This window comes from Python bivittatus, unplaced genomic scaffold (genome assembly GCF_059951505.1).
Source record: "Python bivittatus isolate LINGU-HERP-01145 unplaced genomic scaffold, Pbiv_v1 ctg000350_np1212, whole genome shotgun sequence".
NCBI lineage: Eukaryota > Metazoa > Chordata > Lepidosauria > Squamata > Pythonidae > Python > Python bivittatus.
In genome coordinates, this window is record NW_028277074.1 from 21,482,975 (window position 1) to 21,506,214 (window position 23,240).

At 37.3% G+C, this 23,240-nt stretch overlaps 1 protein-coding gene across 1 annotated transcript in view; it reads right to left on the minus strand.

Annotated features, from left to right (window-relative positions):
* Positions 1 to 818: 818 nt before the first annotated feature.
* DSCAM (DS cell adhesion molecule) overlaps positions 819 to 23,240 on the minus strand; it is a 355,545-nt gene continuing 333,123 nt past the window's right edge. Inside the window, exon 34 of the mRNA XM_088144695.1 lies at positions 819 to 5,936. Within this exon, the coding sequence (XP_088000821.1) occupies positions 5,596 to 5,936 (341 nt within the window). The 3' untranslated portion in view covers positions 819 to 5,595. The remainder of the gene's footprint in view (positions 5,937 to 23,240) is intronic.

The window sequence follows — 23,240 nt, forward strand, 5'->3', positions numbered from 1 at the left end:
TAGGCACTAGGTCAAAGCTTCCATTGCATGGGTGGAGATTTATAGTTTTGATACCTCACCTAAGCCACTTCTCCCAACAGCTTCATGTAGTTGTTAGAGACTAGGAGAAAGGGCTGCGACCCACATTGAAGTGCCCAAGGACTCAAGCTCTCCTTCCTCACCAACATTGATTGGAATTGCCCACTTAAGGAGTGGAACCACTGCAGAGCAGTGCCCTCAATTCTTAACTGCCACAGGTGGTTCAAAAGGATGTTATAGCCAATGGTAACAAATGCCACCTAGAGCTCTAACATGATTAGGAGAGATATAACATGACATAGTCATGTTTACATTTAGACATTTATATGACAAAATGTCAAAAAGAAAAGAAATTAATTTAGGATAAAAAAAATAGCACAGCCCATGGCTCAACCCTTTCCTGTAGCATGCTAGTTTTTCAAATGCAAGTAAAATTTGCAATAGATGGGCATTTACAGTACTCAGTTTTTATGAGCTGGGTGGCTTACAGTATAAATGTGATTTATAAATATCAATATGAATACATTTATGGCTTATATGCCTTCATTCTGACATGCTACTGTAATCATTTTTTTTTTCTGAAGATCACATGAGGTTCCCCCTCCCCCAGAAGTAAGGAACACAAACTTTTCATTTCTGCCGATCTAATGCTAGACTGAGCTGTTCCAAGGAATAAGCCTCAAGTGTCTTCTGTCTTGCTTGTTATTTGTTTACTGTGCATGGTGATATCTTTTACAATATATGATTTGCATGGGTGATATCTCTGTTACTAAATCTGTTACATTTTCATATATGCACATCAGCAAAACAAAAGCAAATTTGTTTCCTCTACTTGTCTCATTCAGCTGATATCTCTCAGCGCATTTCAGAGATCAACAGAATGTTGTACAGAAGTGACATTTATATTTTTTGACTTCCAAAGGTAGTGCTCTAAAATGTTTTCCTTTGCAGCTGAAGATTAGCATCAGATCTAAAGACTGGTCAGTGTCAGGAACACAGGACAGCCTTCAACATTTATTGAGAACTGTAAATGTATCTGGCATTGGTTTAAGACACTGGCTGGAAAAATTATGGTGAATATGCAAAAATAGTGTAAAGAACAAACAAAAACAAACCTCTTAAACATACATTTGAAAGATATTAAAATCAGAATTCCTTTTATGTTTCAAATAAAATTAAACTATTTTTAACTATCTATACATTTTTAAAATAAATTCCCAAACAGTTCATTCATCATGCACAGTTCATCCTGCAGTATGCACATACTCAGTGTTTAGAGCCTGGCGCATTAGGTAGCCATCTAGTTTGCTATTCTCTTAAGGCCAGTCCTTGTAAATATTCATGATTAGCAGAATCTTAAGGCTAGAAAGTGCCAAATAGCCACTCAATTGTCCCCTGTTATAAATTAAAATATTATACATATCAGTACTTTAGTTTAACAAATGTTAATCAAATGCCACAAACAGAGTAGGGTAAAAACGATTACATTATAATTGAAAATTTTAAATTGCTTCTATAATCTATGAGTGGTTATGTGACTATCTGATCACTGTTAATGTAAAAGAAAAAACAGGAGACTCACTTGTAATAGTCATTCTGATGAATAGATGTTTTGCATTCATACATGGCAAACAAATTGTTCAAGACACAAACATAGGGATTTTCAAGGTAAGATTGAAGCAAACACCTGGCTCTTGTAGGAATTTTTAATCTCAGTCTCAAAGTCTACACTTGGTTCCCACAGTTGTTACCAGGTATTTGATATTGGGGCTCTGCAAGAACATAGCAGGTGAAACAGCAAGAACTATTTTTACCAAAGAGAGCAAACTACCACAATTAAAATTGCCCTAATTTAGCCAATTGCAGAAGCTGGTTAAACTGCAGTTATGGTTGATCAAGGGTAAACAAAAATAGTTTAGCTTCTAAACATAACTAGAGTTAAGAAAGGTAATATCAACATTTATTTTTGTTAGATGCTAAAGTTCTCAAATAAAATATTGAAAACTTGTATAAACTCAAATCATCAGGAGGCTTGTATCATTAAAAACAAAACAAAAGTTACATGTATTTTGATGGAGAAATTGAGTATCTACAGCTAACATTTTTGCTATGAATCCAAACCCATCCATCAACTACCACTGCCTTTCCCATAAACAAACACAGAACTGTGGCCTTTGTTTATCCTGATATTTCTATTTATTACTGTTTTGATACTACACAAAAATATTACAGATTAATTCTGAATAGGGGTGAGATTGCAAATATATTAAAACCTAATGTTTTAAGGTATCCACTGATTCAAAATGTCAGTTACTATGGGTTAATTATTTCATGTTTCCTTGAAGGACTATAGCTCAGTGGAAAATAAAATATTTTGCATGAGAAGGTTTGTTTTTCAATTATTACTATCATATGAAAGGTGAGCTGTTTGCTGAAAAGCTACTTCTATCAACTGAGGTTGTCAAGATGTGGCCTGTCAGATTGCCTGGTATTTGGAAATTGTTTGCTCAGTTTGAGCTGTGAAGAAATTTAAATCACGGAGGGGGAATTGAGCCAGTTGGCTACCAGAAATTGAATTCTGAATATTATTCAAAAGGATAGGGCTCTTTGTTTATTTATGCTCCCTAAATGTTTTCCTGAAATCATTTTAATAACTAGAATACTATGATGATGAAATTTATAAACAATGAAAAGTCACCTAGAATTTCTGATGCAGTCAAAAATACATGAATGTTCAAAATGTAGTTTGTGTTCAACAAATGGTAATATCTTATTGACTTGTGGAATCTATATAGAATCAGATCTTAGAATTCAAACATCTAGAATGTACTTGTTAAATGTACTCCTTTTCTGTAAAAGATAAACAAAATACAAAATCAAACAATCTCCCCACCCCTCCCCTTGACTTTTTAATTAACTTCTTTGATTAGGCTAGAGAAAGGGAAAACAGTTTGAAGTATTTGCCAGTATTTCCATGAACAGCGTAAACTGTATCCTATACATTTAAGCTGCAATCCTATGTTTCATCTGAAACACAGAGAAAAAAATGACTAAAAACTATTTAACTTAGATATATAATGGGATTTTAAAGTTGGCAGTTTTCATTGTGATGAGGTTCTTATTGTTACTGGTACTATTTTATAAATGGGTCTCTAAATGGATAGACTGAGATGTTCAGGACTGAGGACCATTAGCCAGCATGAAGTAATTGCTTCGGGTTGCAAATGCTGGGACTGACTGGTCTGCAGGAGAAGAGAGCTGGGACATGACCTAGATTACTACTTTTAAGAGAAAATGGAGCAGTGGTGAAGGACAGGAAAATATCTTGGGCTGGCCTAGCAAGCCTCCTATATTTCAAAATATTGACAAGAATTTATGCAGTATCAAATAGAGTATGACCAGCCTTCAAAAAGGAAACAAACTTTGAATTCCATTATTTGGATAAAGCATCATAGCATATCAAAATGTATTTAGGGGTTTAAAGATGCATCAGTGTTATTATTTCTTTATTTTCCTTCTTCCTATTTCACCTAGAATTGTTAGGAAATAAATGTGGTGGTTAGAGTGTTGGACTAGGATTGAGGATACCCAGATTCAGATCCACTCTCTGTTATAGAATCTCACTGGATTACTTACTCTGTAATTCATTTCAGAGTAGTTGTGGGAAAAATGAAGGAGGGGCTGCTATGTACACTGCCTTGAGCCCTTAGGGAAAAGACAAATCAAGAAATGAGTATTTCTTTTCTTCAACAAGCATTATGTTGAGGCCTAAACTAGGTTTTAGTGGGGCTATTCAGATCTCTGCAGGGATATTTCACTTCAATGGAGGTTTGAGGGAACCACTCTCTCAAAGTTGTTTTATGAAGCAAGGTTGCCCACTAGCTTCTAAGAAACAATGTGAACCAGACACACTGCTTCAGTTCGCCAGTTCAAACTACCTTGTGCAGCACATACAATAATCCAAAAGGACTTCTGTGCAGAAAGGGCTTCTGGTTATTTCAAGTGAGCACTTATTTCTATACATCCATATTGGTTAATGTGGTATAATATGTATATTGTAAATTGCAAAGCTTTGTGCCTTAACAAGATGCCTTCCTTTTCTATCCATCAGTTTCATGTTCTACTGTGGCAAAGAAAACAAAATATTCACTTTCTCCTTTTAGTCCCTAGCCAATCTAACTCAGGAGAACATTCCTTCTTCACCTTTTAATATACAGGCAGTCCCTGGGTTAAGTACGTCTGACTTAAGGACAACCCCTAGATACGAACAGGCTGCCTATTACTAAAAATGGCAGATGGCATTCTCCTTCCTTGAGCTTATGAACCACTGAAGCTGCGCAATGCTTCCAGGAACCGTTGAAGCTGCACATTTTTAATATACAGCCTGTTTTCAGCAGTCCGTTTGGAAATATGAGTTCTGACTTACATATGAATTCATATGAGTTAAAGAAAGAGTTAGGAATGGAACTCATTCATAACCTAGGGACTGCCTGCAACAGTCTATTGGACTTGGAGATAAAAATAAATGAACAAAAGAAAAAAAAACAAATAAATATAAATGTTAGGAATAATTATACATTTCTATAACTGTAAAGTCAAGCTCATCTTGTTATTTGAAAGCACCAGATGACCAAGCTCTCTGCCCAGCCATGATGATTCAGGAAAAGAAACATCCACAAATATGAGATGAACACGCTGATATCAACAGTATCCATACCAAAGGCATCTGCATTCTCATAATTGTAACCATTTAAATTTAGAATTGAACAGCTTCCTGCTTACAAAGAAAGTCCCAGAGAGAGACTTTTCTTTAAATCTCCCCAATGATTAAAAACTTTTTCCAGTCAAGTCTACAGAGATTACAATTCCACAAAAACTAAATTACCTGTGCTAAATGAACACAGAGTGAACAAGGGAAGGCAATACAGATGCACAAATAAAGGCAGAAGACCCTTTTATTTCGCATAGACAAAATGCAAAGAGTGTCTCATTAAATCAATATAAAAAAGAAAAGAGATGCCAAATCAAATTGATGCCCCTTCCCGTCCCCACTTCACTGACACACAGCACTCATCCTAATTAACAATGAAAAAAAAAAAAACTGATCAAGGACCCATTTGCTAGTTTAAAAAAAATGTGCAAAACATGACAAAAGACTTTTTTGCCTTTTTAAAATAAATATCCCTGTTAAATTCACAAATAGAGCGCTTTCATTTTTTAAAATTGTTTTCTTTCTTCTTACGTGTGTGTGATGGAACTCCCAGTTTAAAATATTTTATTTAGTCCCCATGCACTTTGTAGAAAATCAGTAAAAACACAAAAGCTTGTGAATATCAGAAAAACTGGACTCCCTTTTCTCAAAAAATTCAGGAGGTCCATTCAGATGAAGCTCACACTCAGACAGAAAAAAAGCAAGAGAGTCTTTGCACTGTCTGTTGGTTGCATTTTTGTCCCAAATATTTTGGCAATCTTCTTCTTTAATTATAAATATTGGTATTCAATAAAAAAGGTAGCTTTGATTGGATTTTTAAATAATTATTAAGTATTTACAGCCACTGTCCAGCCATGCTCTTTTTGTTATACAAGGGTGTAAGATTTTGCGTAGGGATTGTTTCCTTTCAAGTGGCTCCGGGAGTCCAGGAGGGATTCTTGGGAGCTGCTCATTTTTGCTGCCTGTCCTAGCTCAGCTCCTTCTCGCTGAGGTAAAGTTGCTACGCCACCAGATTGCCATGACTGTGCTTCTCTCGTGGAGGAAGCCTCCACAGGGACTGGCTCCAAGACGGCCGGGCGTTTCAAGGTTCGGCTTTTTTGGGGTTCCAGGCAGGTCTGTCCCAAACCCAGGTCTCTGCTAGTGCCTGGAACGCCTCGGTTTAGCAAAAAGTCCATCCTAAGATATGGTGGCAAATGCATGAGGTCACCTGTTAGGGAGAGGAGGGAAAAGGGAAAGAGTTAGTCTGAATGACCCGACTGTGATGTGCTGAGGCCCATGGAGAGAAAGAGGATGCGCTCCCCCCAGAAATACAGATCTCTGCAGAGTTATACCATATATGGGAACCTAACCAAATTTGTTCATTAATTTCAAGAAATACCGATTCATGAAATCAGAGGGCAAGTTGCACATGATTTTTACTGCATAGTTGAGGGTATTCATGTATTCAGGGGAGAAAGAAAGGTGGGATCACAAAAATAGTATTCTGAACTGGAGGGAAGGCAAAGATAACCTTTCCACACTTTCATACGTCACATTCACAAAAACATATTCAACCCCAATCCATTGGACAGGAATATATCTCGCTGGTTCCAGTGCAGTTTGATTCAAAGTAGATGTACATTGACCTGGAAAGGAGTGAAGCAATGCAATGAATTTTGGACTCAGTGGATCATTGTTTTATGGGGGAACTCGCTGCCAATTAAATGTACATATGGTTAAATAGGCAAATAAGGAGATGAATAGCATGTCCAGAACATGATCACAGAATATGATGATTCACAAGGGCTTTCTCTTAATGTTTCCACAATAAATGTATAGGAATTAGGCGTTTGCTGAATGCTTATAAAAAGTACTGTACTTTTCTAAAAAAAAAAAAAAGTTATTTATTTTTATTTTATATATATCCCACCTTTCAACTCCAGGAAATACTCAAGGTAGCTAACAAAAATTTTAAAACCCAAATGGTATATATAAACATGTATATAAATTATCACTGATAGTAAAATCAATTAAAAATCTGCCCAAAGAGTTGCATCTTGAAAGGTGTCCTAAACACTGAGACAGTGAAGGTTAAATGCAATCTTCATGGAGTGCATTTTAGTCTGGGAACAATACAGGAAAAGGCTTCCTGAACTTCCAACAGCACAGGCATTTGCAAAAAAAACTTCTCTGGGGCGTCTGCATAAAATCATGATGCCATCAATAAATGCCAGTATTAAATACTTGAGTCTGAATGTCTGAAACAAGTACATAAGCTGTACATAAGTTGTGTGCTGCATACTGTATATGTCATCACTTTTCCCACCCCCTAGCCCCCCCCCCCCACCAGATGCTTGTGCTTCTGCTGAGCATCTTAACAAACAGAGAGGTTCAAGAGAAGAGTTAGTCCCTTAGATAGGCAGGCCCTAAGCTGTTTAGGTCTTTAGATACTAAACCTTAAATTATGCTGGGTATGCAGATTTTTTAGTACTGGCATCACAAGATCTATGTAACTTGCACTAGTTAGCAGCTTAGCTGACACATTTTACCCTAACTGCTACTTCCTTTTTATTATATATATATTATTCAGTTTTTTAAGAGACACACAAATGATAACACAAGTAATATGAATAATACCAAGGCTGATACATTTCATTTCCTTTAAACTATCGCTGAAGAAGTTATACACCTAAAAAAATTAAACAACTTTTCATGGATAGCCTCATGTAGTAGTCAAGACAAAATGTAACTAAAATGTGGATTATTGCTGCCAAATCTGAGTGGATCAGGACTAGTTGTTTATGCATGAGGTATAATTATGCAAATATCCAGGAGAGTTAGCAGCACCTAACTCTTCCATCCATTTTCCAGTTTAGGTCCTTCACCAAAGTGACCAAAGTAGTTTCAGTATCATATTCCAGCTGAAAGCTTGAGTGAAATGGGTCTAAAAAGCAGTATTGTTCTCTCCCCAGGCCCCCTTTATGTTTTTGAAGTTCAAGAAGGACAAAGAATATTAAAAATACATTTGGAATATATACCAGTGGATTTCTTGTTAAACATTTAGAGCTTATCTTTTAGATGATCCACTATAGTAATAATGGAGGAAACATAGGTGTATAATTTTTTATTATTCAAAGAAACAGAAAAATGGGGAATGAATGAATGAATGAATGAATAAAAAAATAAATTGTAATCCTGTTATATACCGGCCTATAATAATTGTTCTTGTATGTTTAAATATCTCTTTAAATAGGAGTTGCCCATTGAAGATTTATTATTTACACATTTTTCCACTCCATGGAACAGAACTATTATAGTCCTTCTCTTGGGAAACAGATTCTAAACAATATGTCTACGGTAGTCATTTGATGGAAGACTCTTGCTTGTTTGCAGAACGTAACATACTACAGACTTAATGTTTAGATGAAATGTGGGTATTTCATAAAGGTGAATGTTCTTCATTTATTATTTAATTGCATCTATCTGCTCTTCAGCACTGGCTGAAACATCTCCCTGGGGATTACCATCCTGATATAATGGAAGGTGTCTGTAACTCCAAGGACTCTGAAAAGTGACACTCACAAAAGCATGAGCTCCTGGCAGAGCCACCTTTGTTTTATTTTAATTATTTTATTTTATTGGATTTGTTAAGGCCACCCAACTCCAAGAAGACTCTGGATGGCATATAGTAAGTCCAATACATATGTTAAAAACATAACTAAAAATGTCATGACTCCCCAGACCAAAACACTTCCCAACATGCAAGAAAAACACAACTGTCTCCACAGACACACCAACAGAACCAGCTCTTAAGACACTTCTGGAGAACAATGAGAGTGGGAACTGTGTATATATCTGGAGGGGTGCTGTTCCAGAGGACGGGCTATAACAGAGAAGGCATGCTTCTAAGCTCTTTTTCTAAGATGACAGCATTTAATTGATGGACCTGGAGTATACCCACTCTGCCTGAATACATCTAATGGGAAGAAACAACTGGAGACAGAGGTTCCCTCAAATAATTAGGCCCTATCCCATGAAGGACTTTATAGGTAACAGCTATCACTTCAAATTGCATCTAAAAGCCAAGTGGTAATCAATGAAGCTTGCTTAGTAGCAATGACACATGGGCATAACAAGAAGTGCCTGTTACTGCTTGTGCTGCTGTGTTCTAACTCAGCTGTAGCTTTGGGATGGTCTTCAAGGGCAGTCCCATGTAGAGTGCATTGCAATAGTCCAATCATGAGGACTGCATGTGCTTGGATGTGTTGGGTGTGGTTGTTTGGTTGGGGTAAGTCTGTTATGGTGGGAGGAGGTAGGAATGCTTGGGTCTTGGACACCAGAACCTGGGCTGGGAGTGGATTGGGGAGGAGGGAGGGGGGAACAAAGAGGGCAGATGGTGTTATTGGAACTGTGATGGGCAGAGGTAGATATAGTGGAAATCTGAGGTTCAGCCACACTCAGGGGTGATAGGAACACTGTTTGAGAGCTATCCCATGTCTTGCCCTCAGTATTTACCCTCTGGAACAGGTAACCATATCCTTGATGGCCCTGGGCTCCAGCTGTTGTCATTGAATGCATGTGTAGTAAGACTGCCCTCACCTATGTGAATCCATGTGTAGTAAGGCTGCCCTCACCTATGACTCAATTGTGGAGAAAGGTACTGATCTGGCATGGATTACAGGGACTTGGATGGGCCCTCCTGGAAATATGTTCTGTGGGCTTGGGGTTTTGCATCAGCCAATGCTCTTGGGGATGGAGGGTGGGGTGGCTATTGTTATCTGTGAGTCACTGAAGGCTCTCAGAGGCTCTACTTTGCATATAACCAGGTGTGAGACCCTCTGGTTGAGGTTGGGCCTATTGGAACAGTTAAGATTGCTGTTGCTGTATGGCCTTCCCTGCTGTTAAGCAGGATCCTGCTTTAGTTGCTGGATTCCATTGTTGGGTTGGCAATGGTGCCCCTGAGGCTAATGGTCCTTGGGGACTTTAACCTGCCACTTGATGGCATGGGCCCTTCCCAGGTAACAGAGAGCCCAATATACACCCGGGATCACTCTCCAAGGGAGAGAGGCAGTAACAAATTTAGATAAGTTAATGAAGCATAATGATGACGAGAATCTGCATTCAGCCATGGCTTTCTACTGGCTGTTCACATGCAGAAACATAAACACTTTTTGCTAGTTTTCCTGATAAGAAGAATCTGGGAGTAGACATTAGTTTGATTTCTCATAGGAAGTATTTCCAAAGAAAAAGAAGTTTCTGATAGGAAGAATTTCCAAAGACAGAGGAAGTCTGGGAAGGAGAAATGTAAGGAGAACACACAGATTGGAGGTAATGGCTGGAAATTATATGGACCTAGACAGATCCGACTATTAAAAGATTTATGGTCTTAACAGGGAACAAAGTAAGCCTCCATTGGACTGAGCAGTGTTTATACTGCTGAAGGTTTGAATGTTGGTGAATGGCCTGAAGTACATATGGAGCAGGCCACAATCCAGAGAAATGGTAGAAAGCACCGTAAGTCCTGTCTGTGCAACACAGATGGCCCTACTGGGGGCCAAAAATAATGGAAAATCAGAGATTTTATCAGACAGAGAAAAGCCATCTGCCAGTTTGAATCACAGAGGAAATTGTTGCCTATATCTGCAAGCCCTGCCTTAATTCCAAATTAGGAAGCATGTTTTCAAAACAGAGCAATACACAGTATATTAAGCCAACATTACAGAGTTCATACATATCCAAGCAGAAAACACTAATGCAGCATAATAGTAAGTGGAGGCAAAAAATTTCAGTAACTCTGCCGTAGAGAATTTCAAGCAGCTGCTCTTATCTCAAAATGGATAGCAGAAGGGAAGACTAATGGAATGCAGTGTTCTGGCCGTAGATTTTGCTTACAAAACCTGTCAGGGAAATCAGAACTATATGCAGCCTATTTGTTTAATAAAGGTGAAGCATTCTAAAATGGTGTTTTGCACTGAGTTTCTAATAGATTCTGAGAAGTCACAGAAAGCTCTGATCACAAAGACATTTCAATTACAAAGTGACCAGATCTAGCAAAACAATGGTGTTTAGAAATAGTAATAATATAACTATGAAAGCTGGGCACTGAGAAAGAGCAAGAGAAAGATGCCTTCAAATTATGGATTTGGAGATAGTTATGGAAGGCAAGAAGAATGATAACCTGTTCTGGATGAAAGAAAAAGTGACTGCTTCTTTGAGGCAATGACCAGCAAGCAGAAACTCACATATTTACAGCATGTAATATAAGCAGTGATGGTCTGGAAAAACTTATTATGTTTGGTAAATTTGAGCAAAATAGAGGAGAAGACAACAGATCAGGTACGTGGAAGGGACCAAGACAACTGCTGGAATGTTCCATTGAAAAGCTATGAATTATTACTAGAGACAGGTTGGGATGGTGGACATTTATCCATACAGTCACCACAAATCATGTTTATGAAAATATAAATAATTGGTTAAACTGTATTAACTATGTTTGCATCTCAACTATTACCTGCCCAAACTAAGCCATGCAAAGCAATGCCAAATTATTTTAAGTAAATGCAAGTTTTTTGTTTTTGTTTTTTACATTTCTATAGTAATATAATAAAGACTGGTAGTGCTGTAATCTGCAGTTTTTTTAGCGAGTAAGTTACATTAAACACAGTTTTCCTGGTTTTATATTAACTAATAACATAGAAAGTTGTTTGGTAGCTCAAGATAAAACAAATCCCTCGGGTAGCTATAAAAGTAACAACTGTGCTATTGGTACTTAAAAGATAAACTATTCCTCTTTGGTTCCTGATTCATAGTCATAGACAGATAAAATTGTTCAGAAGTTTGGATGGAATCTCTATTCTTGCAGGCTTTGCTTGACACCATATGCTTTGTTGTAGTTAAGTTTCCAACACAGACATGTGATCTGATCTTTTTAGCATAGTATACACTTTTAGTCTTGGGAAAAGACAAGCATATTTTGTAGCCTTTGCGTAGATCTACCAACTAGAAATAGAATGGTGAATGCCTGAGGATCTTCCAGCCACAAATTTATATTTGTTTAATTCTTTTTAACCTACCATAATTGAGGTATATAAAATTCATTTGATGTAAAACAAAATGCAGGCTACCCAGTGATAGGACAGCAGCACTCAGGAAGAAGGACTGGAGGTGAGGACAAAACAGCAAGGGAGGAGAAATGTTGCCAGGCTACTTGGGATCCCTACAAGTGAGAGGAGCTAGGATTTTCCAACAGAGATCTTTGACAACTTTCAGTTTTCAGTATTTTTACTGTTAAATTGCATAAAATAAATTTATTCTTGGATTGTGTTCAGACAACATCTTCTCCTACTGAACTGCATGTCAGAACTATTTTCAGGATTCAAATTTGAACCAGGTGTGTTTCATGCTACAGTTGCTGTGTGTTCCAGAAATTTTCACTTGTTTATTTTGTTTCAATTTTGTTAGCCCTGTGGATTTAATTTTCCATATTGATTCTCTTTCAGCCATTGCTTTATTCATGTTTCAGTCATTTTATTTTTACTCTGATCACAAAGGAGATCTAGCTCAGATGATTATAATTTTGGATTTTCCTGTCCAAATAGCAAAAGTTTTGTGTACTTGTATTATATTATTATAGCAGCCAGGTTTAGGAAGATGGCCAAAGGATTTTTTTTTTTTCTTAAATCTTGGCATTTGCATGGTGACCAACTGTATAGAGCTAACAGTAAGACATTGAAAATATAAAATAGAAGTACTGTCATTTAGCTCTCTATTTTCATTACTTTGTCAGAGAAATAAATAGCAAATGAATTTGGAGGGATTTGTTTCCTTATTCATTCTTTTTAGAAATAAATGTACACAGTGGTGTTAGTTCCCATGTCCCTACTATCTTTAATATTCACACAGCAGTTATTAAGCTCTGAGACTTCTAGATTCAAACATACACAAACTATTAGCTTTTCAGATTAACTAAAAAAGTGACCATCACTACATATCTTTCATTTATGACCATGCGCTGAACCTTTTTTAAAATAATAATTTTCAACAAGATTGATATTGCCCTAAATGGTGATTTTGTCTGTTCCAAACACTTTAAATGATGCACCCCTGGAATGTCATTTAGCAATTCTTGGAGGTTATTGTAACCATACATGCTGAAACTGATAGGAAATGTACTTGTATTTTGAGATAGGAAATACATGAAAGCTGTAGTGTTAGCATTAGCAAATGCATATCAAAGTCTAAAAACAAAGAAAACCCTGAAAGAATCATAAGTCCCACCCTCACTTGCAAGAGTGATGTGTCTCATGAAGTGTCCCCTCACTTTGTGGCCCAAATTATTAGGTGCAGCCTATGGCCATCCATAGGTTACCCATCCATCCCCTTAATTTTTTTTTTTTTTCAAGTGAAATAAGTGCAGGTAGTCCTCAGTTAATGACCATAATTGGGACCAGGAACATTGTCACTAAGTGATGTGGTTGTAAAATGGAAAATCACTTGACCGTACTGACTTATGACAGCAGTTTCAGTTGTGGTCATTAAGCAAATCACACAGATTGTTAAGTGCGACATCATGTGACCATGACTTGCAACTTCCTACTGGCTCCCCATTAAGTTTGCTTGCTGGAAGCTGGCAGTGAAGGTCGCAAATGGTGACCATGTGACTGCAGGACTCTGCGACTGTTGCATGCTATTTGCCAAGTGCCCGAATCGTGATCACAAGACCACGGGGATGCTACGATGGCCGCAACTTCAAGAACCGGCCATAAGTCTCCTTGTTCAACGCCATCATAACTTCAGGCAGTTGCCGAAGGAGTGGTCGCTAAGTGAGGACTACCTGTACATTCTTTATTCCTGTGGTACTTGATAGCTATTTGCAAATAGTATAGCTTTTTCTTAAACATTAACAATACATTTGTATGACCAGATAACTTGTACAATTGTGATACCACCTTAAGAGGGTCACACGTAACTCATATTTGTAGGGTTTGAACAATTCAGTGGCTTAAGCCTTTTTGGTTGGTACATACAGTGGGGCAAAAAAGTATTTAGTCAGCCACCAATTGTGCAAGTTCTCCCACTTAAAAAGATGAGAGAGGCCTGTAATTTTCATCATAGGTATACCTCAACTATGAGAGACAAAATGGGGAAAAAAATCCAGAAAATCACATTGTCTGATTTTTAAAGAATTTATTTGCAAATCATGGTGGAAAATAAGTATTTGGTCAATATCAAAAGTTCATCTCAATACTTTGTTATATATCCTTTGTTGGCAATGACAGAGGTCAAATGTTTTCTGTAGGTCTTCACAAAGTTTTCACACACTGTTGCTGGTATTTTGGCCCATTCCTCCATGCAGATCTCCTCTAGAGCAGTGATGTTTTGGACTGTCGCTGGGCAACACGGACTTTCAACTCCCTCCACAGGTTTTCCATGGGGTTGAGATCTGGAGACTGGCTAGGCCACTCCAGGACCTTGAAATGCTTCTTACGAAGCCACTCCTTCGATGCCCGGGCGGTGTGTTTGGGATCATTGTCATGCTGAAAGACCCAGCCACGTTTCATCTTCAATGCCCTTGCTGATGGAAGGAGGGGTTCACTCCAAATCTCACAATACATGGCCCCATTCATTCTTTCCTTTACACGGATCAGTCGTCCTGGTCCCTTTGCAGAAAAACAGCCCCAAAGCATGATGTTTCCACCCCCATGCTTCACAGTAGGTATGGTGTTCTTTGGATGCAACTCAGCATTCTCTCTCCTCCAAACACAATGAGTTGAGTTTAGACCAAAACGTTCTACTTTGGTTTCATCTGACCATATGACATTCTCCCAATCCTCTTCTGGATCATCCAAATGCTCTCTAGCAAACTTCAGACAAGCCCAGACATGTACTGGCTTAAGGAGGGGGACACATCTGGCACTGCAGGATTTGAGTCCCTGGCAGCATAGTGTGTTACTGATGGTAGCCTTTGTTACTTTGGTCCCAGCTCTCTGCAGGTCATTCACTAGGTCCCCCCATGTGGTTCTGGGATTTTTGCTCACCGTTCTTGTGATCATTTTGACCCCATGGGGTGAGATCTTGCATGGAGCCCCAGATCAAGGGAGATTATCAGTGGTCTTGTATGTCTTCCATTTTCTAATTATTGCTCCCACAGTTGATTTCTTCACACCAAGCTGCTTGCCTATTGCAGATTCAGTCTTCCCAGCCTGGTGCAGGTCTACAGTTTTGTTTCTGGTGTCCTTCAACAGCTCTTTGGTCTCAGCCATAATAGAGTTTGGAGTGTGACTGTTTGCAGTTGTGGACAGGTGTCTTTTATACTGATAACAAGGTCAAACAGGTGCCATTACTACAGGTAACGAGTGGAGGACAGAGGAGCCTCTTAAAGAAGTAGTTACAGGTCTGTGAGAGCCAGACATCTTGCTTGTTTGTAGGTGACCAAATACTTATTTTCCACTATGATTTGCAAATAAATTCTTTAAAAATCAGACAATGTGATTTTCTGGATTTTTTTCCCATTTCGTCTCTCATAGCTGAGGTATACCTATGATGAAAATTACAGGCCTCTCTCATCTTTTTAAGTGGGAGAACTTGCACAATTGGTGGCTGACTAAATACTTTTTTGCCCCACTGTATGTAAACTTTGTGCAGGCCATTCCGAATCTTACTCTTGTATACATTACAAGATTCACTTTTGCCTACAGCAGAGTTTCTTAAACTTTTTTATCTCAGGACCCCTTCCCACTTTAAAAAATTATGGAGTTTTTGTTTGTATGGGACATATTTATCAATATTTACTGTATTAAAAATTAAAATACAGCAGAGTTTCTTAAACTTTTTTATCTCAGGACCCCTTCCCACTTTAAAAAATTAAGAGCTTTTGTTTGTATGGGACATATTTATCAATATTTACTGTATTAAAAATTAAAATACAGCAGAGTTTCTTAAACTTTTTTATCTCAGGACCCCTTCCCACTTTAAAAAATTAAGAGCTTTTGTTTGTATGGGACATATTTATCAATATTTACTGTATTAAAAATTAAAATTGATGCATTCACTGCTGCTACTGCTTCTCATAACTGTTTGATGGGATTTTAATATTGTATTATTTTTCAACATAGGTTGGCAAATAATTTTGATTTTGGGGACCACCTAAGAGGGTTTTGGGGACCCTCAGGGGTCCTCGGACCATACTTTAAGAAACAAAGGTTTAGAGCATTACATGATATTGGCTATAGAAAAAAAGGAATTGATACTTCTGAAAATAGCACTATTCTATAGGCATTAGAATAAATAGAATGATAAACAGCATTGGTAGGGCACTGCTCTGTAACTTTTCTTTTCCCTTTTTTTTTCTTTTTGGTCTTAAGGACTACATGTGGTGATGGATCAGGGACTACATGAACAACAAATCTGCTCACTCTTCCTACCTGTGTCCCAGTATAAAGGGTTGCAGAGATTTAAATCTTCCCTGTTTCCTTGATCCCTTTGAAACAGGGACCTTCCAAAATGGAGAAGAATAGGGTGGAAGAGTGTGAGAAACATAGCAGAAAAACACGTAAGGATGGCTATAATCAACTGTACTCCCTGAAACAATTTTTGATACAATGGATTAAGTGCTCAATTAGAGAAGAAAAATCCATGGTTGTAATCTTCTCCATAAGTGAGTCTTCACTCCTGAAGCCTTTACAGGTAGTCCTCAGTTAATGACAGCAATTGGAATTGGAATTGCCATTGCTAAGTGACACAGTCATAAAGCATCATGTCACATGACCACACTGCTTAAGCAATGGCAATTCTGGCACCCTCTTCCAGTTGCCATTGTCAAGCAAATCACTGTGGGCTGTTAAGCAAGGACATCACATGGTCACCATTTGCGACCTCCTCCTGGCTTCCCCATTGACTTTGCTTTTTGGAAGCCAGCAAAGAAGGCTGCAAATTGTGATCATGTGACCATGGGAACACTGTGACAGCCAGAACTATGTGGACCAGTTGTAAGTACCACTTGTTCAGTGCCATCGCAAATGGTTTACCGTTCAAATGGTCATTGAAAGAGTGGTCGTTAACTGAGGACCATCTGTATTTTGCACTTTAAAACCAAGTTGCAATATGTTGTCATTTTTTTTCAGACCTATATAAATGTTCACATTACTATGATCATGATATGTTTCCATTTTTGTGAGTCCAAAGTTCACAAACAACACCAACAAGTGCTCATGTTTGCTATCTACACCTGGCCAATAACTGAACATTCCTGTTTCCTGAACTTTCAAAGATTGCAAATTATGTAAAAAATCACTTCCACAAAAGCACAGTAACATAATTTGCTGTTGCTTCACTGCCATCAACCATATATATATTGATATGCATTTGTATATATTTGGCCATTGGTTTGTAAAAAATCTTTTCCAAGAGGCTTTTATAAGATGTGGTAGGAAATGAAACAGGGTTTTCAAAATAATTAGGATGATAGCAAATAAGGATCAGGAAGCCCCAACAGCTCAGGGTGTGTTAATGGCATGACTGGAAACTTAACCTGAACTCAAACACTTTTTGAAAGTCCAATGAGAATGTCAACAGACCAGTGAAGTCTGTGGAGTAAACCAAGATCAGTTCTAAATAATCCATACATAACATTAGGACACTGGAATCTCCTGAACGCTAAACTTCTATATGAGGGAGAGCATACTGACTGCAGATGCTGTACTGATTCTGTTTCCCATGGAAACTTAATGGGTAACTGAGCATATAAGTGGGGGATGTGGACAGAATGTTCTCTAGTGGAGAAACAGAACAAAGCTAACCGCCCCTAACTACAGAAAATAACCAAATTATCATTAATTATCTAAAATAAAGAGCTAAATTAAAGACATAATTATCTAATTAAATTATTTGATATAATACTGCATTTATCTGAAAGAAAAATTAAACGATTTACATTTACAATTAATCATCATAGATTAACTGAGACTATGTTAATAGAATGTAAGTTTTGTGTACTTATATTCCTTGGTGCTTAGGATCTTAAAATCAGGGTCATTTTCATTTTGGGTAAATGCAGTACTTTAAACATTAGGGGAAATGACAGGGAATAATAAGAAAATCCTATTAGAGATGGGATGATTCTGCATCATGAAAACCACCAGTAGGCAAAGCCTTCTGCTGGTGAACTCAAAAAGTTTGGAAACCCTCACTGTTCCTTCTTCTGGCAGTGGAGGGGGACTCAACTAGGTGGCATGCACGTGGCTTGTGGATTAGCCCTGTAGTATCTTGTGTCAGCTAACGCTGAACTAGATAGACTAATAGTCTGATTCACTGTAAGGCAGTTTCCTATATTTCACCTGCATATTAGCATATGGTTGTGTTGCAGTCTAGAACACAACACAAAGAAATGTATCTGTTCTTACACCCAGCCTCATGGAGTTTATGGATGATGTATCAGTTTGTGCCAAAAAGATCATTCAGAAATAACACTTCCAAATATTCCCTTCTATGGAATGAAAACCAGTTTTTATTTTGATGAGCTTAATGGTGTTTCTGAATGTAAAATAAATAACTGAAACCCAAACAAAATTCTAATTTTGGGAGTCTCATATTTTTAGATCATGTTTTAATTTGAGCATCAGCTCTAAATAGCCAGAGATCACAACTACATTTCTGAAAGAAAAATCGTAAAAATTCAGTTTTCATAATTGAAAAGATAATGGTTTCTTTTATATGTAAGATTTGTCAGATCTTGCTAAAGGACAATACAGCCAAATGATAACATTTCAGGCAAAGCTTTAAGTAATAAGATGCTTCACTGCCTTTGATGCTCTAATTACCTCTTTTCAGTGGTGTGTGCAATGAAAGCAAACCTTTCAACTCACGAGCAGTGAAAATGAGTATACTTAATAATTCATGGACAGAGTTTAATTGCTACAAAAGTTATCCTGAAATGATGGTCTTCTCATATAACTTAAAAATAACAGGGTTTTCTGTTTGGATAGAAAAAGCATGTGCACCAAATGATTGCTCATTAGGATTTATATATTTCTGAGGTATAATGGCCCTAACCTCTTTTACATTCTGAATGAGCAGAACACAATCAAGAAAAAATGAAAAGAAAAATAGAGAAGGGCAAGGAATAAGTGACTTTCTGGGCACTTGTTCCAAATCCAGATTCTATGGTCTTGCTGGAAAATCTGTGAAAGACCAATCAACTGTTTGGGGGTAGCCTGCTGAAGACAATTACTCCATAAGGACAAACAGGTATTTAGAGCAAACAGATTGGAAATTACGTGGTTGACTCAAAACAATCTTTTTTGTTCACAACATTTACATTCTGCCTTTTCTGAAAGGTGCTCAGGACTGTAGATCTGCTTATTTTCACATTGTACCCTCACAATAGTCCTACGTGCTTGTGCTATACAGGTCATGGCCAGGGGCATCTTCTTAGTCCCAGTACATTTCATTCTGGCACAGAGGAGATAATGGAGGCCACATTTGGAATGGGCCACATCAGTAATAAAACCCAACATGATATTCTATTTTCTGCCAGCACAATGTAATCATGGATTACATGTGATGTTACATACACGTTTCCCTCTTTCCTGAATTTTGATTGTTCCATGGGCAAATTTCTTCTGGCATTATGTTTGGCTTTGGAAATTGTTAAGTAAGTGCTTTGGCAGTAATGTCCAACATTCCTGCATTAAAGATGGGGGTTCTGCTCTATTTTTTTCTGTGGCCCTGTGAACTTGCATGTCACTCAGGAATGTTTCCTATTCAGGGTTATGCGAGTAGCCCTTTTGCATACTGTGTACATTTTAGTGCTCTTTAGAAAAAATCTTTTTTCCTACCAGTTCTCATTCAGTTTGGTAAAAGAAAATCTGTTCTACAAATTGTATTCAAATGAGAAGGGCATTTTGGTGAAAAATACATGGCGTAGAGTTTGGTGTCCTTCTACTTTTTAATGTACCCGATGATCAAGAAGTATATGAATGTGTGAACATATTATTAACTATTTCTTTAGTAAGGCAGGCAAGAAAATTTCACAGACATTAAAAAGAAAACCCTTAAAATATTTCATTTCACATTTTCAAGAAAATCTTTGAAGTCACCAGCTACTATCTCGATTGGAATAATAATGGTTGTTCTACTACAAAATTATGCCTGTAGCAGCATTTTTGAACTCACAAACTAGCATCCCCCACACTGGCACAGATGAGATACTTTTTAATTCAATATTAATGCAGTAGCAAAGTTGTAGAAACTTATGAAATGAGCCATGCTGTATAAAATCAATATGAACTGCAATTTAAATCTTGGAAATATTCTAAATAAATCATGAAAGAATGAAAGATTAGGCACAATAAACTTGGTTCCCATTCTTGGCTCATCATGCAGCCAGTTCATATATTTTTAAGAGGACTTGCCAAAACCAATCTCACAGCCACTTGGTAAGAGACAGAAAATATATTAAAGTTATCACTTATTTACCCTACACTTTACTCACTTACTGATGACTGAAAAATTGAATGGAAATTCTTTAATAATGCAGAAAGTAAAAGGAAACTCATTTACAACTAAAGCTAATTTGAAAAAAAAAAAAGAAACACTAAATTCCTGGGATAAATTTAGGTTAAAAATTCTATAGGGTAAATATATCTTGCTAACATTTTGCATGCTTTATGTTGGAATTCAATGCCAATTCATCCCCCAATTGTCACTGAAAGAATAATTGATGCTTCTACCATATTACAGTTGCCAGAGTCCCTTTTGGATGCCATATGCATTTTACAGGTTCACCTCAACCATTATAGCTGTGAGAACTTGATTGAAATACAGTACCATTTAAAAGGAAAACTAGCAGTGTTCTTGGCAAAGGGGACAGAGTGTTATATTTCCTCAATCCAAGGTCCTATTTCAACTATGCTATCTCAATTCACCACTTCAATTACAGCTCATCTAAGGCGAGTACTAAGTTCACTATATTATATTACAATTTCTTACCTAAAAAAACAGTCCATAAAACCTTTTGCAATTATATCTGAACTTTTCTGAGCATGCTGAGGCACACACTGAAATGAACAAATGTAACTTACGAACTGTTTGACGGGGATTGTCAACCCTTTTTCCAGCTGCAATCTAAGGAAATATTGCCTGATTTGTCTGAATTAGCTCACTTTTCACAAATATTGCCTGATTTGTCTGAATTAGCTCACTTTTCACAATTCATTATCTTCAGACTTGCATAGTCAAAAGCAATCAGAAGGACCTCTTGCATGTAATTAAAAATGCTGTCCCTTTCAAGGTGCTATTGAAACATTATGTAGAGCTGCAGAACTGTTGTCTCTGTAGTTGCTCTCATTTTATCTAGTTAATCTCTACATATTTGATCAATGTTGAGAGAATACAGATCCCCCTTTACAACTGAATACAACATCAAATGATACAACTGAAATATTCAGGTGTATCATTTTTGCTGCTGATCAGTACTAACCTGATCAGCAACAAAAAGAATTATACAATACTTCAAAGAAAGGTATGTTAAAAACAACTGGCTGAATCTATTTAGAATTAGGATGCATATATATACCACATTTGCAGTATTCCTTATTTAAACCAACATTTCCAGGCAGAAAATCATGCAATCTGTCCTAATCTTAACGTAAATGATCTTCTAGACCACTCTTCCCAGTTATGTCTGTCCCAATCATAAGGTAAATGATCTTCTAGACCACTCTTTCTCACTTTCTAATTGGTCAGATTATAACTTTACATCTCCAGGATCTAGCAGCATTCAGCTTCCTTGATAAGCACAGATATAAGAATGCTGAAATAATCTAATCCCTTACCAGTGATCAGAACTGACTAGTGTTGGCAATGGGCATTGCATTGATTTTGCTAATTAATCCATTGAGTCTAAAAGTATAACATTTCTTATTTAAAGGAGAGCATTTTCGTTACTAAAATAATAAACATAAAAAGGACTTGTCCTTGGCCTTTCAGATAACTGTGGAGATCCCTACCTGCATGTTTCTTCCCATACTTCAGTCTTTGCTCAGTTACACCTTCACTTGCAGTCTTACTTGCTGTGGAGTATCACAACCCTTCCCGGTCCTCTGCTTTATACTCGCCACACTATATTATCAGAAATGCACCATTCTGCAAGTGCCTAAAGCAAGAAGTCAGTCCATAGTGTACAGTATGGTTTCACCCCTTAGCTAAAAGTTGTAATAAATTCCGTTAGTTACCTAGGGTGAATGGCATTTCCCCCCTCATCCTAAGTAATATGTAAAGTAAAAATTCAATTTGCTCTATCACTGGGACAGCTATGGGGAATTTTGGTTTATACTTTTGGAGAGCTTTGTAGAATTACACTTATTGCTTCCGTAGTATATCATCCAGATTAGTCATATTGCTTTCCTGCAATATGCAGGCAGGTAGCTATTCACACTTCCAATAATTAAGGAGTTTTATGTTGCCCTGGAGCTATATACTTAGCAAGTCTGAAACAGCATAATGAAAAATAGCCGACACCGAAGGCTAGTTACAGCTGTAAAACCTGTAACTGACCTTATGAACAGGATGCATCACTTACCGTTTCTATGGAAACAATTGTTTCTGGTTACATATCCTCTAAAAGCCTTTTAAAGTAAGTCACAAACCCTATCTTATTAAAAGAAGATCACATGCTTCAGTTAATTCAATAGATGGACAAAAGGATTTAGAAGATCAGGCTGAAGTCCAAATTCAAGCTCTTAAAGTTGGGTATTTAATAGAGGCCTTCCCTATATGTAGCACAGAAGCATCTGGCTAGAGGTTTCAGCTACCCTGGGGAGATAAAAACTTTCTCAGAAAAAAGAAAATATAAATGGTAAAAAAAAAAAAACTTTAAATTTGAAATACTCAAAATGCAAACATGCAAGTTGATAAAAAAAGAGATCATTTACAGAGAAAATCTAATGCCTTGTAACCACCCTCAAGTCTCCATAAAAAAAAAAAAAAACAGGGTAGAGAGTTCCAAATTAATATCATAGATCACAAGAGATTTGAACGAAAGAATATTCTCATGCACACATTGAGGTCTGCTGTAAGGCTGGCATAAAGCAGAATTTCCTAATTTGTCCAGAGAAATAAAACCAATGAGAGAATGAGGCTTTAGTGCAGCACAGAAAAACAAAGAAACTTAGCATAGTTCCTGGTTAGAATGTATTTATGTATTTCTATAGCTATAGCAACTTTTCTTGAAGCCCCTCCCCTCTGCTTTCTTTGACCAGATTTCTCCATTCTCCTGGAAATTCCGATCTATAATCTAAGGCTAGTGGGGTGCAAGGTTAGACCTATGTTTTTCCCAGCATTGGTCTCCAGCTTCTGCAGTTCTGTCCCTTGATTTAAAATGACACATTTTTCTCCATATCTAAGAGAGCGAGGACCTAGGATAATCAGACTTTGTGCACATGACAAAGGATATCTCTCCCTTATGAATGTGTATTCTTAGTTTGAGTCTGGTAGGCTGTGAAACTTTGTTGGGCAAGCAGGAAAACTACACTCA